This window comes from Callionymus lyra, chromosome 13, assembly GCF_982586985.1.
Source record: "Callionymus lyra chromosome 13, fCalLyr1.hap1.1, whole genome shotgun sequence".
Lineage (NCBI taxonomy): Eukaryota > Metazoa > Chordata > Actinopteri > Syngnathiformes > Callionymidae > Callionymus > Callionymus lyra.
Window position 1 is genome coordinate 17,905,700 of NC_141830.1, and position 19,265 is coordinate 17,924,964.

At 38.2% G+C, this 19,265-nt stretch overlaps 2 protein-coding genes and 1 pseudogene across 2 annotated transcripts; all 3 read right to left on the reverse strand.

The window, feature by feature from the left end:
* Positions 1 to 152: 152 nt before the first annotated feature.
* On the reverse strand, positions 153 to 8,554 carry LOC148067603 (cytochrome P450 4B1-like). The gene is made up of 12 exons (XM_087805144.1): positions 8,309 to 8,554; positions 8,073 to 8,217; positions 7,198 to 7,242; positions 6,970 to 7,097; positions 6,754 to 6,878; positions 6,520 to 6,674; positions 6,357 to 6,463; positions 5,734 to 5,924; positions 3,391 to 3,524; positions 3,072 to 3,136; positions 1,840 to 1,922; positions 153 to 551 (listed from the first exon to the last, which is right to left on the reverse strand). Exons 1-12 carry the CDS (start codon positions 8,495 to 8,497, stop codon positions 383 to 385), a joined length of 1,536 nt encoding a protein of 511 aa, XP_087661270.1. The 5' UTR covers positions 8,498 to 8,554; the 3' UTR covers positions 153 to 382.
* Positions 8,555 to 9,631: 1,077 nt separating this feature from the next.
* On the reverse strand, positions 9,632 to 11,833 carry LOC148067604 (uncharacterized; annotated as a pseudogene).
* Positions 11,834 to 11,940: 107 nt separating this feature from the next.
* On the reverse strand, positions 11,941 to 17,317 carry LOC148067605 (cytochrome P450 4A10-like). The gene is made up of 12 exons (XM_087805143.1): positions 17,049 to 17,317; positions 16,830 to 16,974; positions 16,207 to 16,251; positions 15,998 to 16,125; positions 15,785 to 15,909; positions 15,550 to 15,704; positions 15,391 to 15,497; positions 14,032 to 14,222; positions 13,778 to 13,911; positions 13,464 to 13,528; positions 12,695 to 12,777; positions 11,941 to 12,316 (listed from the first exon to the last, which is right to left on the reverse strand). Exons 1-12 carry the CDS (start codon positions 17,289 to 17,291, stop codon positions 12,142 to 12,144), a joined length of 1,596 nt encoding a protein of 531 aa, XP_087661269.1. The 5' UTR covers positions 17,292 to 17,317; the 3' UTR covers positions 11,941 to 12,141.
* Positions 17,318 to 19,265: the final 1,948 nt, after the last annotated feature.

The following is a 19,265-nucleotide window of genomic DNA, read 5'->3' on the forward strand; positions in this document are numbered from 1 at the left end:
TATAAACGTCATTTAAGGTGACGTTTAGTTAGATAAACATATGTATGCTTAAACATCTTTTACATCATAGCTTCTTCTCCCCTTGAATGCCTCCTTAACCTCCTTGACCCTCACACAGTTAACAGGCCAGTCTGCCTAGATGAGTAAAAAAAATAAATCAATAGGGATGTTTTGTGTTCCACTTGTATTTTATGTGCATTAACTTGCCATTTAAACACATACCTTTGAAGTGAGACAATTTTTTTCATATTATTGATGATGATTTATTGAAAAGCTCAATCATAAAAATAATCTCAACACAACAATTCTCACAACAATTGCTATGTACAATTTAAACGACAAATCAAACGTGATTTTGCTTGCTAGGTACTTGAACGCATCACTAATCCAAACGCTTGAGTTTGATGTAGACCCCGTTGAGGGAGCGCAAAACCACACGAGGAATCAACTTGGGTTCAAAATCTGGATCCTTGACCAGCTGATATCTGCGCAGAGTCTGTGCTACTGTGATCTTCATCTCGTTCATGGCGAAATTCTGACCGATGCAGTTCCTGTGGACGAGAGAGGAAATGATGATCAAAATGATGACGACATTTTAATTCGCAAAAGTACAAAAGAGTCAAGATGCAGGATGAAAGCAACTTTCTAGTACTAGAAAGAAAGAATATTTGATTTAAGCTAAAAGTAGCTTAGCAACTGTCCTCCATCTGAGGAGGGAAGAACATTTGAAAAGTAAATGAATTAATGGAAATTAAGTTGGAGGAGTTGTACATTGATTTATATAAATTAAAATTACATTTCTATGGGCCTACATTCTATACTTGGTCGTAAGTGGGACAAAACATAAAAATCTGTGTTTTTACAATCTGTGATCATGCCACGACATTATAAATGATGATATTCATTTTATTATAGATTTAAAATCACATTTTATTTTAATCAAACCAATGAAATCCATTTAGATAAAAAAAAATGTTTTCCAATTCTTCAAAAATGCACTCTGAAAATGTCAAAAAAGGTAACAAAATAGAATTGTTAGTTAGTTAAAATTCCCGCATTTATACTTAGTTACTTGTGAGCCGCATCAGAGGGCTGAAAGAGCCGCATGGGGTTGCCGACCCCTGAACTAAACCAGCTTTAAAAGTTTGGCACCAACAGTTTCTTCTAATGAGTGACTGTGTTCAGCCGGAGTCATGTAACACTGACAAGGTTACAACTGAACCGTCTGGTTTCACATGACAATGTTCCTTCTGGTGACCTCTCCCTAAGATTGCAGTGTTTTGAGTTCCTCCGAGGTCACGACGCTAATCAAGTTTAAAGAGATGCATCATCACTTTTTATTACACCTGTGCAGCACTTATATTTATACGGCCCATATTAAACAGTAAAACTATAAACCCGATGGTGTCGAGATGTTTCTGGCAGCGAACTAACAATTACTTTCCGTACTTCTTCATCATTCATTCCCAGTTTAAATCTAAAAATTACTCTTTAAAGTCATTTTTTTAAGGACTTTTTCTTCTTTTATCCTGCATTAAAATATCAAAGTAAAAAAATAAAGTACCTTTATATGATGAACACAATTTTAGGAGCAATCCAAAGTGGCAAGTCATAAGAATAGTGCTCGTGCAACAACTCATCTCCATTGTTGTACTGCAACTCTAATTAAATATTACATTTTGTTTTTATTTTTAAAACTTGTTTCCCCCTTTGTCCTTCAATGTAGAAATGCCCTTAAAAGAGGGGAAGTTGTCCACAGTTCTTTGCGTAGAACGTCAGAAAAGTAGTGGAAAACAATACAATAAAATAATGATATAGTTTGATATTACGACAACAAACCTGGGACCAGCAGCAAAGGGGACAAATGCGTGTGGTGACCTCTTGGCAACGTTCTCTGGCAAGAACCGGAGCGGGTCAAACACCTGCACACAATGTAGATAAGATAAGCTTCACACAAATGATTCATTAAGATAAAACAATTAAATGAGATCATGGGCAACAGAACGGCAACCAGTGGTTCTGCTTGCATGTTTTTGTGACAGACACAGAGACATAAGATTTGTTTTTAATTAAATATTTTTTCTCAGAAATATAAATGAATATGTTGGACATTTATTGTAAAAACAATAATCTAGTTTATTTGTGTTTTTAGGGTTAATAATACAATATTAATCATATATAATGAAACAATATTTGCAATATTTTGAATAGGTTTTGGTATACGACTCAATCAAATGAATGACACACATTAAAATAAATCATTATTTTAGGTGAGCTGTGAACTCCCATGTGACCTCATTGGTTGAAATGGCAGAAGAATATATGAATATATTTAGGAATTTATAAGCCTATTTTCCTTCATTTCAAGTTTTAATAAGTATTGTTTTATTCTAGTTTTTAAAAAATGTCAAATCACCAGATTATTGCCGTAAAATAAATGAATAAATTGTTATCTTTAGTAAGTACTAAGTATTATTATGAATACATATTTTTGTAATCTTAATATTGTTTGAATCATCTTGGATCTAATGCACTTCTCTAATATGATTTTTAATCAGTTCAAACATCTGTTCATAATAACTGTTTTGTCAAATATATTGTGATACATATATTCTTAATATTTTGTATTTAAATATATAATATTGTCATAATTTCTATACATGTTTTGTAGTTCAGGCTAAATCATTTTGTGGTTGGCTTTCTCATAATTTTTCCATTTAATTATTAACTTTATAAATGAATGTTCAAGTTTTATTGTCATGTCAAGTTGTTGAACGTTGTCTGCCAACTTAAATTTAATGTTCATTTAATCATTTATTTTATTCATTATTCTTTTACATTTTATTTTTTCTAAGGAATATAATCTGAGAATGACTCCCAGACCATAATATATTTTATTTTGATGGCAATAACCATTGAAAAATGTGTTTGTGTTACTACTTCATTTTCAAATGTAGTAGTAGTACAAGTTAGAAATGTACTAAGAAAACATGATAATCCCTTGAAGAAATAAAATCCAGCTTCAAAAGCATCAGATAAACATGTAAAATAATATTTGCACCTTTACTCACAGAAGGGTTTTCCCAAACTGAAGGATTCCGGTGAAGCCCAAAAATGCTAATTCCAACGCGAGCACCTTAAAAAAAGGAAGAAATATTTTATTAAGGCAGAGAAACAATTTTCTATTTACACTGTTAAGATACAACAAAGGGACAAATGTGAGGATTTAGAAGAGAAGCGAAGCCGAGAAATCATGTTACATAATCAGATGAAGTCAAATGGACAATAAAGTTTAGATATTTAACAGGTCATGTCTTGAAAGGACTGTCCTCTCCAGTTAAAGTTAATATTTATCTTTTACAAGTGGGGTAAAAGTCACTTGTAACTAACCAGCCGACAAGCTTCTTCCATCAGGAAATTTCATCGTTTTGGTCAGACTTCTTGAAATCCCAGGCACAGGAGGGTAAAGACGGAGAGACTCTTTGATGCACATCGTGGTGTAGGGGAGCTTACTCAGGTCCTCCCTATGGGTAAGAGTAATAGATATTGAAAAACAAGAAAAGAATATACAGTATATCCCTATTAAAATATTGTAAGTGTTGATAATATTATACTACTAATTGCATGAGTTTAAACCGTTTCTTTTAATACAAATGAATTCCTGTCGACTCTGGCCCTGAAAACAAAGTTGAAAGACTTCCATGTTAGCGTATTCGTCGACTTTCACTCACTATGTCTTCTCCCTCTTCCACTCCCTCCCCAGTTTAACCCTGCTAGGTGGGTCAGATGTTTAGTTAAACCGACCTGGATTTTGTCTGTAGATGATTTTGTATAGTTGAATTAACCAACTCCACCGAGCCACATTCACTTTAATACCGCTCGACACTCTGGTCGAGGAGGAGGGGTCGCAGCTATTCTCAACTCCTGTCTATCAGCCTCTACTAGACAATCGGATTTCAACTCTTTTGAAAGTATTCTTCTTAGCATGACTCATACAACCTTTAGATAAGTCACCTCTTTTTGCCGTACTCTATCGTCCTCCTGATCCATACTCTTATCTCGGTTCCCTGAGTTCTTGACCAGCCTTGTGCTTAAATCAGACCAAGTGATTATTATTGGTGACTTTAACATCCATGTGGATATGGTTCACGATAGCTTGGCTAATACGTTCAACTCTTTACTAGAGTCGTTTGGCTTCTCGCAGTACGTACATGAACCTAGTCATTGTTTCAACCACACATTAGATATTGTTCTAGCTTACGGACTTGAAATTAAAAACCCAATTGTCTCTCCTCAGAACTCATCTGAACCGATCTATTCTTGGTCCAATCCTTTTTTTTTTTTTAATTATCATACCTTCACCAGTTACAAACAGATATAAGAAGAAGAAAAAATCATCACATGATATTATAGTATTGTCTGTTATTATTGTATTGTATCCATTGTCCAACAACAATTTTTCATAGATAGCTAATTGAAGCTTGAAACCCATGCCCACCCACCAGGCCATCACCCCGCCCACAACAGAGAACCATAAGAAGACAGCAATTCCATGGGCGATCAACGGTCACTTTGCTACTAAGGGTCCGCCAATCACACCCGCTGGCCCCAAGCCCATGTCCCCGCTTAATATGCGGCACCAGGGGGGACAGCAGCATTGCATGGGTGGTCCACGGTCTCTTTGGTACCAAGGGTCCGCCCACCTCTCCCGCCGGCTCCCCACCCTGTCTGTGCCCATTTTGCGGCCCCACCACCCGGGAAGCCCCGGAAAGACCGACCACCCCAGCTATGCAGACAAAAGCCCCCAACCCGGCACATGCCAAAAAGGGCACACGCAGAGAGTCACCACCACAACTGTAGTGGGCATCCACCCCAAGACCAACCCTGCGAACGGCCCTCCATCATGGACAAGGTGGAAGTCCACCCAGAATAACTAGCAAACCCCAAGCCCCACCCACAACAGTCCACGCACCGCCCCCAGCTGGTCAGCTCACTGGTCACTGTTATGCTGATGACCCTCAACTCTACTTCAAGTTCAAGTTCTTTTATTGTCAAATATGCATGTATCAACACATACAGCATAAATGAAATTTTAGTCCTCTCGGACCCACGATGCAAAACATAAAGACGGTTGAAAGGATTTGTCAATGAAGCCAAATGAAAGAAATCAACAACTACAGTCCTATATTACATACAGTATATAAAGTCCAAAATTACCAAAAACGTCCTTTTAGTGAACTCGGACAAAACGGAGGTTCTACTTGTTGATCCACAACATCTCATACATGAAGAATCTTGGTGTTTTCTTTGACCAGGGCTTATCATTTAACTCACACATAAAAAAATCTAACTACGTATACTATCTAAGTCTACTTTCACTTTTGTAACATTTAAAAAATCAGGCATTTTCTTCCTTTGGCCACTGCTGAGAAGCTCATCCATGCTTTTGTTAGCTCCAGACTGGACTACTGTAACTCTCCTCTGTCAGGGTGCTCAAAAAAGTATCTCAGAACTCTTCAGCTCATTTCCTCCTGTGCTGTCCTCTTTACATTGGCTTCCAGTAGAGTTTAGAATACAATTTAATTTTAATTTATCTTAACCTACAAAGATTAACATGGTCTAGCACCAATATACATTACAGATACCATTTCTCCAGTAAAACAGCAACACTATTAGTGAAGTCGAAGCTCAAAACGTTCAGGTGAGAATCTGGCAGGAAATAGCGATACTTACCAGTCAAAGGTGTCTTTCCCCCCCATGACCTGCATCACTTCCTCTCTGCAGATCTTCTGGTGTTCCGGGTGGCTGGCTAAATTGTAGAGGATGAAGCTGAGGCCGCTGGCCGTCGTGTCGTGACCCTCGAACATGAAGGTGTCCACCTCGGCACGGATGTCTTCATCGGACAGTCCCTGCTGGGTCTCGTCCTGTACACCAAAACCCAATACTGTATTATGGCTAATGAAGCAGCATAAAACAAAAGACATCCTTTACAGATACTAGCAAATAATATAGCAATAATACTTAAGTGGCGCTGTATAGTGGCTGTGTGATGCATGTCAGTATAATTAAAATGTGTTTTGTATCTAAACAAGGAGAATAATAAACATTATTATCCATTATTAGCTGTCGAAGAGTTGATTTCTAAATGTAATTAATATTTTCTAAGTTTATTATGAGACTTTTTTCGAGTTTAGGTGCCTAACCTTGATTTTAAAACGCTAGCTTAGCTTAGCATACCTAATTAGCAACCAACAGCGTTCGTTGAAACAATCATAATTCCTAATATCAAACGAGAGTGTTCCATCATGGAATCGCTATATTGCACATCAAGTTTAAGAAACTGAAACACAACATACTCTTGCGAGGAGGAGAATGTCCAGGAAGTCCATGTGCCTCTTGGTTTGTACTTTTCCTTGCTCTTTCTCTTCTTTCAGTGCTTCTTTTCTCTTCCGAATCACTCCCTCTACAAGATTACACCGTTAGTACTGGGTAATTAAGCTAGCAAGTATGTTCCCTCACCTGTATGGTTGTGGGTGATCTTGCATGCTTTCCTGAACCTATATCCATGAGGACTCAGATGAAAAATGATATTGTAGTGGTATGGAAAGGTCCTGACCCGCAGGTTGATCAGATTACTCAGGTCATACACTGCTTTGATATATGCATTAGTACCACTGGAAAAAAAAGACAAACGATCAATTAGGATTGAACGTATCCTATAGTCCAAGAAGTACCATGCTTCAGTGAACCAACCTCTGCACCTGACAGTTGCTGTCGTAGCTGAAGGCACACTTCAGAATACCGTCCAACGTCATCAGACTCACATGTTCAAATAACTCAAGAGGCTTTCCAGAGTCAGCATGACTTTCCCATTTGTCCTAAAAAATAAATTCATTACTACAATAAGTCAAAGCATGTTTTTTTAGCTTTTACAAAAGACTTTAAGGAACTTTATTTCCTTAAACATACCAGCATGGTAGTGACTGACTCAGACATCAGTTTAACGTATGGTTTCAACACATCATAATGAAAACCAGGGGTCAGCAGCCTCCTGTGGCGAAACCATTTCTGACCGCTTGACACAAGCAATCCCTCACCTGGACACAAACATTTTTTCTTTAGTTGGTCATTTTGTCAGAGCCAAGGCTGCTGCTTCTTCTTCACGTTAACCTTTGAGGAATAGGAGTCGTGACTTACCAATCCATGGTTCGACAAAAGAGTAAGTCAGATCATCTTTGGGTTCTGAAACAACGGGAAGGCATATGTGGTTGTCGAACTTGTATAACTTTGTTTTATCATGTAAGACAACCAAGTTACTGTCTTCTTAAAAACATTCAGATCATAAAAAGGCTAAAGTACAGTTCTTTCTCAGTCGCCAAATTCATTAGTTTTGAGGGCTAGCTTTGAGGATTGAGCTTGAGGAGGGAGATAAGGAGATGAATGGGATTGGGCCTTAAAAGGCCTAGAATCAACTCAACGACGTCTCCTCGATAAGTCCAGTCGCCATGGAGTTGTTGAGAATTCAAACATGTTGGATTTTTACGGAGACTAGTTTTAAGTCTTTATCAGGTCTCACAGACGTCTCAATTCAGTCGCGACGACATGAGAGAAACTGCGAGAGATCAGTCTTGGCAACTCAGAGAATAGAAATTACTTGTCCAACCAATTCGGACAGAATTTTGTCGCAAATTCACTGAGACATCTTTTTATCTAGTAGTGCGATGTCTCCGCGATGTCTCGGTGAAGTCGTTGCAATTTCTGTACAAATTGGTTGGAACTTGACATCTCTGGGTTGCCGAGACTGATCTGTTCAACAGTTGCGGCGACGCCTCCACCGGTGAGATATGACCCTAAGCATGGTGACCCAGGCTGGGATGTTGTCACCATGGAGATACTTCCCACACAGCAAGTAGGCTTCAAATCAGTGATGATCTGGCTTAGCTTCCCAAAAATTGGTGATGTATCTGGTTTCATTTGACTGCACATGACACATTGTGCTTAAATAACCAGTCAGGAATTAACATGAAGGGAAAACATAATCAGCCAAAAAAACCCAAAAAAACCCATCTCACCTGTAGAAGTCATCACTGTCTTCACGTAGTCATGATGGTACACGTTTAGGAAACAGTAAACAGGACCAAACCATATTGATAAAGCGTATGGGAACTGCCGTTGCCATTCTAGCAACCTGAAAAGGTCCTTCCCATCTTGTTTGAACTGAAATAAAACACAACGATTTTACAACACAATATATCTTCTATAATTTCATTTAATATAATATATATATATATATATAATATCTTATTACCTCGTGGACGTTTCCAAAGAACCAGTGTGCTGAAGGTCCGGGGAAATTTTCAAATCGTTTGTGGTTATCTCGTCTTGTCTTCAAGGACTTGACCAGAATCACTACAATCGCAGTCAAACAAACCAGCCCAAGCAGCTGAAACAGCGAGTAGTCCTGTCCAAGGTTGCGCAGGAGGCTTGACAGCGCCATGCGAACGCGTTCTTGTCGATGAGGTGGAACACAGATGAAAGTACTGCGAGCATGAAAAACAAATCAGGAATAACAGACCTGCAGGGCAGCAACGAGTATTTGTGTTACCTGGTGTGACGTAATGCGCGTCGGTGGCCGGCAAATAATGATAGCAGGCTGGAAAAAAGCCTAGTATAATTCCACACCATAAAGTTTGTTAATGTTTAAAACGTAATTTGAAGATAAAAAATCATGAATAAATGAGTGAATGATATATAATACCATTTAGTTTCGTTAGAGCTCAAGTCAGAGACTCAAATACAACTTTTAACATTTGAAAAATATGTTTTTCTTCAAATATAATTTTATTTAATTCAAGCTTAATCTCCGTGACTTCAATAAATCATCTATTTAGCTCAACTTCCACAACAAAACATGTTTCGTTTCAATAACAAGTTAATTCCCTTTTCGTGTAAATATACGTTTTTGTTTTGTTTTTAGACTTTCTTGGTCAGTTCGTCTAAAAACTCACAAATTTTATGTAATGAGGTTAAATGATTTCCAAACACGTCTTGCCTTTCTTTCTAGTGTGGAAAATAAAATAATACGTGTAAAAACTCTTCCACAGAAACCTGGATCAGCAGAAAGCAGTGTTGTTTGTAATAACATAATACAGTCTTAAATAAAGTCTTGAATCTCTAAACGTAGACTATAGCATAATATTATCTTTGAAACTAAACATAAATGAAATGCCTGAGCAGTAGAGTGAGTTTGTCTGATGAAGCTTATATATATATATATATATATATATATATATATATATATATATATATATATATATATATATATATATTAATTTTAAGATGTGATTTGAGCATCATGGCAATATATGCTAAAATCTTGACGAAATATTAAATAAAAGAAATTCTTTACCAAAACACTTAAGTGTCTGACCATTTATATAAAGCAGGCGATCGGTAAAATGAAGATATTTCTTCAATGAATAGAAAAAGAAACCTAATTTTGAACACGTGCTAAGTCAGTCTTTTGCTGCCATCTGTTGTCCAAATATTTTAATTGTAGAAAAAAGGTTGCATGCTGAAGATGTAACAACATCCAGTCATTCATTTGTTACATCTTACCTCGTACCATACATCAACCGATGCAACCTGGACACATCATCATTGATGTTACCTGGGGTCACAGAGTAGGGTCACTGGGCAGGGGCGCTTGCACTGATGGTGTTCGCTACGGCCTTCAGGACTTGGTCATGGTGCCAGTGGTAGGAGCCTTCGAACAGAAGCTGAGGATACCCCTCTTTAGACAAAGGTTGCAGGCTGGTGACTGCACCAATTCCCAGCTGAACAGGTTGAATGAGCTTGGTAATACATCATAGACTCTCTGGATCAGGAGTCTTATGCGATGAGGCTCAGCTTTCCACAGCTCTGCCCAGGAGACTCTGCGGTCCACTGCATGCTCCAATCTTGTCCAGTCTCCCTGTTGCCGCAATCCCACTGTCCTGCTGGCCCTCTCCTCTACTGCTGCCCGTACCTCCTGCTGCACCAGTGATCTCCTGTTTTTCCCCTGTGCCTTGTTATAGAGGGGTGTTGTTCTGCTACCCAGGCCAACTCGGCCATGAGTCATAACTTCCACCAGTGCCCCGTCTTGTAGCCACGACTCAGCCACATTCACTGCTGCCCTCCACTTCCGCCTTGTCCTCCCTTCGATCCCAGCCTGGGAGACCTTTGGGTCCTGTGACCCTAGCCCAGCTCACCCTGAACTCCTCATTCAGTCTGCTGATTGGGAGCTTCAACTTGTTTTTCTGGCCTTACAGGGCAATGCTGCTCAAGCTAAGAGGTAGGCCCAGCCATTTCTGAAGATACGTTCTGATTCTCTTCTCAAAGCTCTTGAAGGTGGAGATTGGAACTTTATAGATCAGAAGGGACCAGAGGATCCGTGGGAGGATGTTGTGTTGATAAGTCCAGTCCTTGAACTTGCCAGGTAGGCCTGACTTGCCCACTGTGGCTAGCCAAGCTTCTAGTTCCAGGTTGGTAGTATGGATGGCTGCCATGTCTTTTAGGCTGCAGTCAAACACTTTCCCCATGGTTTCTCAATGGTTAATGGTATTTGGGTAGTGCCAAAGGTGAAGTTGAACTTGTCAGTGTCCTTTCGTTTTTTTTTAACACAAGGGATATGGATTTTTCTGGCTTAAACACGTGAGCCCAGGTGGTTATCTCTTCCAGGGCCTTCAGAATCAACCTGCTCCCTGGGACGTGTGGAGTTTCCACTGTCAGATCGTCCATTAACGCCCTAATTGGTGGCTGCTAGACACCGGACTTGGTGAGGGGATAGTGATGATGATGGTAGTCATAGTCTGGAGGTGTCGATCATCGTCACCCTTGGCTGTTGCTTCCAAGATAGTGTTGGCGTCTTCGTCAAACTACAGCCACTCCTTCTTGTTAGCTTGGGGCCATTTTCCCCACTGTGGTTCTGATGTTATACATGGGTCTTGGGTTTGTGTCACTTGGGAATTCTGGGTCCTGTGGTTTGCCTCCAAGCCAAGCTCCTCCTGCGCCTCACCAGGGTTGATCCCTGAGCGCTGTGTTTCAGGCCATGTGGGTTCTTGCCCACATTGCTACAAATGCATTGTGCACTCATCATCATGTTTCCGTCGCTATGGTTCAATGTCCATAGATCTGTCCAAGTGGGATCCTCATCCCTCTCGGGGACCCCTGGGGGTATAACTCCAGGTCGATCTCTAGCTTGCGAAAGTGGGTTCTTCCTCTCAGAAGATGCAGGTCGGGATGCTAACCTTCTCTACCCCGTTGCCATCTCTCCGGGCTGTCCGCCGTCACTCCAGCTTCCACCACTCTGTTGTCGGTTGTCAATCCGTCTATCCCTGATCGTCACTGGTTTTTCCAGGCAGAGGCTTGTACCAATACATCAACCGATGCAACCTGGACACATCATAAGTGATGTTACCTGGGGGCACAGAGTGTTTCGGGTCTTTCAAGCATCACCCAGGCAACCCAGCTAGGGTTGATCAGGACCTAGCTTGTGTCCAGGTACGCTACCGCAGCCATGGTTCTCCCCTCCTCAACTAAAGCCACCTTGAGGCAACCTCTGCTGCCTCTGTGACCTCCTTAATGGCCCTATGCATACTGGCCCCTGTGATGCATAAGATTTTGAATGCCCTGTAGAGAGACTGGCCAGCGAATCCTCTGCATCCAACTTCAATGGGCTCACACCGTGCTCGCCACTCATACCTCAACTAGCTCCGCATATTTTGTGTGGTATAGAATGCTTTGTGTTAAACAGTGATACTTGACCATACAACAGACCTGTGGAGGAACTCATTGGCCCTCACACAGTCCGACTCTCTGCAAGGTCTTCATAACACAATCACGCATGTTTATTTTTAACACTCAAGTCTGCCATGAAGAGTAAAAAAAAAAATCAAGAAGGATGTTTTGTGTCCGACTTGTATTCTATGTGCTTTAACTTGCCATTTAAACACATATTCCCTTTGAAGTTAGTTTTTTTAATATTAACTATGATGATTTATTCAAGAGCTCAATCATAAAAATTAGCGGACAATAATTGCTACGTACAGTTTAAATCACACTTAAATCCTAACATGATATTGCTTGAACTTGAACGCATCACTAGTCAGCATCCAAGTGCTTGAGTTTGATGTAGACCCCGTTGAGAGAGCGCAAAACCAGGCGAGGAATCAACTTGGGTTCAAAATCTGGATCCTTGACCAGCTGATATCTACGCAGAGTCTGAGCTACTGTGACCTTCATCTCGTTCATGGCGAAATTCTGACCGATGCAGTTCCTGTGGACAAGCGAGGAAATGTTGATCAAAATGATGACGACACTTTAATTCACAAAGTACAAAATGTGTCAGATGCAGGATCAAAACAACTTTCTAGTACTTCTACTAATTATGTCCACTATATTTTATTCAAGCTAAAAGTAACTTAGCAACTGTCCTCCATCTGAAGGGGGAAAAACATTTGGGCTCGCATTCTTTACTAAGTTGTGAGGGGATGGGTCCCTCGGTATGCCCCAAAAGATGTGAGCTTGTTAAGTGTTGTCCACAGTTCTTTGCGTAGAATGTCAGAAAAATAGTGAAAAAATAAAAAATAAAATAATGATCAAGTTTTATATTACGCTTTTGTCTATATTTATTTCTGTATGCAAGACAACAAACCTGGGACCAGCAGCAAAGGGGACAAATGCGTGTGATGACCTCTTGGCAACGTTCTCTGGCAAGAACCGGAGCGGGTCAAACACCTGCAAACAATGAGGATTAAATAAACTTCACACAAATGATTCATTAAGATTTACACAATTTAATAAGACATTTTTCCACATCACAGCAACAAGGTTGCTGGTTGTCTCCAGTTTAATGCAACCGGTGGTTCTACTTGCATGTCATTTTATAATACAATATGGTTATTTCATGCAAAAATGAATAAATAGATATAGAAATATTTCAAGTTTTGTTAAATAAATGTATTTGTTGTCAGAAATATTAATCAATATGTTGAACATTAATTGTTAAACAATAAATATAGTTGATTAGTGTTTTACAGGGTTCATTAATCAAAATGAATCATATTTTATGAAACAATATTTGTAATATTTAAAATTCATTTTAAATCTTTTTCAACCAGTTAATTCAAATGTTAATTTAATTATTCATTGTATGAATTTTATATTTATAAACTTCTTATTCTTTTTTTGTGAATTCAATCAATATTACTTTGTCAAATCCCAGACCTTAATACCTTTTATTTTGATGGCACTAACCATTAGAAAATGTTTGTCAGTTTGTGGCGCTACTACATTTTCAAATGTTTTATTACTAAACAAACTTGTGTGTGTCGGTAAAACACATGGTAATCCCTTAAAGAAATAAAATCCAGCCTAAAAAGCATCAGATAAACATGTACAATATTATTTGCACCTTTACTCACAGAAGAGTTTTCCCAAACTGAAGGATTCCGGTGAAGCCCAAAAATGCTAATTCCAACGCGACCCCCTTAAAAAAGGAAATTATATTTTATTAATGCAGAGAAACAATTTTCAATTTACACTCTTGAGATACAACAAAGGGACAAATTTGAGGATTTAGATCTGAGAAGTCAGATAGGTCATGTCTTGAAAGAACTCGTGCATAAAGTAATGTCCAGTTAAAGTAAGTAAGTTAGTAAGTAAATGTTATTGTCAAGTGCCTTTCTAAGTTAATATTTATCCTTTACAAGTAGGGTAAAAGTCACTTTCAACTAACCAGCTGACAGACTTCTTCCATCAGGAAAGGTCATCGTTTTGGTGAGTCTTCTTGAAATCCCAGGCACAGGAGGGTAAAGACGGAGAGACTCTTTGATGCACATCGTGGTGTAAGGGATCTTACTCAGGTCCTCCCTAAACAAAATACAACAAATAGGTGGAGCAAATTCTTTTGAAACCAGTTTGTCTTGTTCATTTAGTTGTGTATAAAATGCTGCGTATTGAGAGAATCTGGCAGTAAGCAGCGATACTTACCAGTCAAAGGTGTCTTTCCCCTCCATGACCTGCATCACTTCCTCTCTGCAGATCTTCTGGTGTTCCGGGTGGCTGGCTAAATTGTAGAGGATGAAGCTGAGGCCGCTGGCCGTCGTGTCGTGACCCTCGAACATGAAGGTGTCCACCTCGGCACGGATGTCTTCATCGGACAGTCCCTGCTGAGTCTCGTCCTGTACACAAAAACCAATTACTGTATTATTGCTAATGAAGCAGCATAAAACAAAAGACATACTTTGCAGGAACTAGCAATAATAATAAGGTGGCGCTAAGCAAACTGCAGCTATCTTAGAAGATGGATACGTTTAGTGACGTTAACAAATATTGACATTCAGGTCATTCTAGGACATGTGTGTCTTTTAGGTGTGGTCCAACTCTTAGGCTCCTAGAAATGGTAAAAATTGGTCAAAGGGATTTTTTTTAAATGGTCCAACTAAAATCATGAAATGGTCTAGCCGTTACAAAAACACTGCTTTTAAAAGTGACATATCACACACTTGCTGTGTCTCAAATTGCATACTAGCGTACTCAAAGTTAGTACTTTTAGTGCGTAAGTGCGTCTCAATTTTTAGTATGCGAAATTTAGTGCGCCATGCACACTAAATTGTCACTAAAACGCCCACAAAACTGAGTATGGTTCGATGGACACTAACCACCCTAAACGGCCGCCATCTTAATGACGTTTTAAACGGAAGTTACGTCATATATATATATATATATATATATATATATGCATATATATATATGCATATATATACTTACAGGTGCATTTTCAGCAGCAGTAGAAGAATGACACGTCTTAAATATCACGCGAATATTTCGTTTTTCATATTTTTTCTTTACTTCTTTTACCAAACTTGCAAAACGTGCTGCCAGCAGGTGGCAATAGCATTCAAGCAGCTGGTTGAAATCATCATTAAATAGAAGTAGAAGAAGAAGCTGTCGCATCATTTCCTGTTAGTGCGTAGCAGCAGTGTTTGATTTGAGACATACTGTCTGTGGAGAATTTGCGTACTAGTTAGTATGTACACTATCCTGATGCATACTAACTTCTAGTATACTAAGAGAAGTATGCGATTTGAGACACAGCAACTGAGTTACATCACTCAAAACCTTTAAGGAGCCAAGGTGTAAAGTAGGCTAGTTGATCTTTTTGATCAGGTAAAGCTTAACCTTAATTTTAAACGCAATGCAATACTTGCTAGCTTAGCTTAACATTGATAATTAGCGAAAGCCAACAGTGTTTCTTAAACCAGATAGATTCCTAATATCAAACGAGAGTGTTCCATCATGGAATCACTATATTGCACATCAAGTTTAAGAAACTAAAACACAACATACTCTTGCAAGGAGGAGAATGTCCAGGAAGTCCATGTGCCTCTTGGTTTGTACTTTTCCTTGCTCTTTGTCTTCTTTCAGTGCTTCTTTTCTCTTCCGAATCACTCTCTCTACAAGATTACACCGTCAGTACTGGGTTATTAAGCAAGTATGTTCCCTCACCTGTATGGTTGTGGGTGATCTTGCATGCTTTCCTGAACCAGAATCCATGAGGACTGAGATGAAAAATGATATTGTTGTGGTATGGAAAGGTCCTGAACCGCAGGTTGATCAGATTACTCAGGTCATACACAGCTTTGATATATGCATTAGTACCACTGTAAAAAAAAGGACAACAGATCAATTGGGATTGAACGCATCCTATAGTCCAGGAAGTACCATGCTTCAGTGAACCAACCTCTGCACCTGACAGTTGCTGTCATAGCTGAAGGCACACTTCAGAATACCGTCCAACGTCATCAGACTCACATGTTCAAATAACTCAAATGGCTTTCCAGAGTCAGCATGACCTTCCCATTTGTCCTAAAAAATTAATTAATTACTACAATAAGTTAAAGTTTTTTTTAGCTTTCACAAAAGAAAAAAAGGAACTTTCTTTCCTTAAACATACCAGCATGGTAGTGACCGACTCAGACATCAGTTTAACGTATGGTTTCAGCACATCGTAATGAAAACCAGGGGTCAGCAGCCTCCTGTGGCGAAACCATTTCTGACCGCTTGACACAAGCAATCCCTCACCTGGACACAACATTTTCAACTTTAGTTGCCATTTTTCTTATTCTTCAATATAACCTTTGAGCAGTAGGAGTCGTGACTTACCAATCCATGGTTGGATAAAAGTGTAAGCCAGATCATCTTTAGGTTCTGAAATAGGAAAGCATGGCATGTCTTCTTATCAAGATTCAGATCATAAAATGGCTAAATTACGGTTATTATTATTAAGTCTCCAAGACTTCTCCACCGGAGAGAGATAGGACTCTAAACATAATGACGCAGGTTGCGATGTTGTCGCCATGGAGACGCTTCCCCTAATCAGCAAGCAGGCTTCCAATCAGTAACGCTTTAGTCGCAGTAGTTTAAAAGTTACAACATAGTTAAATGATGTTTCAATTGACTGCACATGACACACACACACACAGAAACATTGACTCATTCCCCCATTTCAAATCTCAACTCAAAACACATATGTTTAAAACTGCTTATTCCATTTGATGCTATTCCTCTACCCTTGTCTGCTACTTTTTATTTATACATATTTTATTGTTGTGTTTTAAAATGTTTTATGTATGTTACCTATGTATGGTGACCTTGAGTGTCAAGAAAGGCGCCTTTAAATAAAATGTATTATTATTATTATTATTAAATAACCAGTCAGGTACAAACATGAAGGAAACAAACAAATAATCAGCCCAAATAAATAAAAATTAAAAAAAACATCTCACCTGTAGAACTCATCACTGTCTTCACGTAGTCATGATGGTACACGTTTAGGAAACAGACAGCAGGACCAAACCATAGTGATAATGCGTATGGGAACTGCTTTTGCCATTCTAGCAACCTGAAAAGGTCCTTCCCATCTTGTTTAAACTGAAATAAAACGCAACGATTTTACACAACTTTTCTTTTTCATTTCCTTTAATATAATATATATTTGTTTTTACCTCGCGGACATTTCCAAAGAACCAGTGTGCTGAAGGTCCGGGGAAATTTTCAAAACGTTTGTGGAGTTCTCGTTTTGTCTTCCAGGACTTGACCAGAGCCACTACGATCGCAGTCAAACTAACCAGGCCGAGCAGCTGAAGCAGCGAGAAGTCCTGTCCGAAGTGGCGCAGGAGGCTTGACAGCGCCATGCGAACGCGTTCTTGTCGATGAGTTGGAGGAACACCTGACGGTTCTGCGAGCATGAAAAACAAATCAGGAAGTTGCAGCAGACTTGAAGGGTAACACTGTTGTGTTGCCTGGTGTGACGTCATGCGTCTCAGGGAGGGGGGGGGTCTGCCCGAACAATGACGAAAAAAACGTTGATAATTCCTTATAAAAGCCAAGTCTGAAACTCAAATACAACTTTTAAGATAAAAAAAGGGTTTTCTTCGAATATAACTTAATTCACTCCAAGCTTAATCTCAGTAGTTTCATTAAATCATCTATTTTAGAACTTTCACTACAAAACCAGTTTTTTTCAATAACAACAACCGAATTCAAAATTAACTTTGACATATAACGTAAAATAATCTCTTTTAAATAACAACAAATAAGTAAAAAAAAACAAAAACAACACTTGACATACATTTGAAAAAAGTAAAGATTTCTCCCGGAAGTGACATAATTGATTTTTGGGGAAAAAAGGAAAAAGAAATAGTCACTAGAACGAGAACGTTTCAACAATAACAACGAACAAATGCAAAATAATAGTCAATAATAAAAAATAAAAGGTGAGTAAAATGAAATATACATACACTCTTCTTTTTGATACTTGAAGAGTCAAGACAAAATTACTTTTAAAAACAAAGAAAACAAAAGATAAGTGTCACTTACAAGAATAGACAAGTCTAGACATGACCAAATTGATTGTTAGGAAATTCAATTATCGAAGATCATTACAGGTGAGTTGACACAGTTGAACTTTAAAATAGTTTCCTAAGATTAACAGAGAAGAGGGATTGAAAAGTTTAAAAACATTGGAATTGGATCGATCTTGAGTCTTATACATATTTACTGTAAACAAATAAAAAAAAAAGAGATTTGGGCATTCAGTGACCTTCATTTTTATACTTTAAATTAGGTTGCTTTAATAATGTTTAATTCAGATTGTCTGTCAAAAATGACATGAGGAATAAATAAATATGGATCGCTGGAAAACGCATGTTCACAGTTCATAAAACCTACCCATATTCATCATGATGACTTTGAGGCACAGATATTCAAGTCAGGAACACAATTCATTATATATAATAAAACGTTATATCTATCTATCGAGAGCATTTGGAAGATTATGATACATTTCCTTCACAATTTTCATAATTTTTCTTCATATAGAATTATTATTCTTTATAAGTTATAGAATATTTCTCTATAACAAAGAAAAAACATAATTGTTTGGCCTGCATAGTGTAAGTAAGTAAGTAAGTAATGGTGTTCCCCAGCGGCACTGTCCCACTTGCCCCTGATGTAGATTAGATTAGATAGACTTTATAAGAGACGCCATTTGGCATTACTATTACTGTTACATTTGTATTTAGAGAAAATGGAAAAAAACAAACAGAATTAAACACTGAACTCAATTTATTCACAGACGTTAAGCGACCAATGTGGCTGTTTAGTAAAGGTTACAATTGCAGAGCCAGATAGCCGTTGACAAAAAAAAGCGTCAGAGTAAACAAACAGTTAATATGATATACATTTTAATAAGCAAAGCCGTGTTTACATTAAATTAACTGATTTATTATATAATAGCAATGTACCAATGATGTCAATTAAAAAAAAAGATTATGTTTATATTTCTTATTCATTAATAAATACCATGGATTACTTTCCTAACCATCTCAGCCACATACCACCACTTTTTCCTTTTTTTTAATATTCTGCTTCTTTCTTTTTTCAACAGAGAAGCACAGGCTCTACTGTGAATTTTAAACATAGTGTCAATAAAGAGAAATGCGTAATAATTAAGATACAGACATTATTTATGTAGCACAGAAATCGGTAAATAAAATCAATTTAACTGTAATAATAAATGTTACAAAGCAGCAAATCACTTTATAGAATGAATGAAGCAAAATACATACAAAGTATGTACTGTTAAGTATCCATAGCAGTACATTATTTAGTCATGTCAGGAGGTTGTTTTATTGACTTAGATATAATTCGACGAAATACAT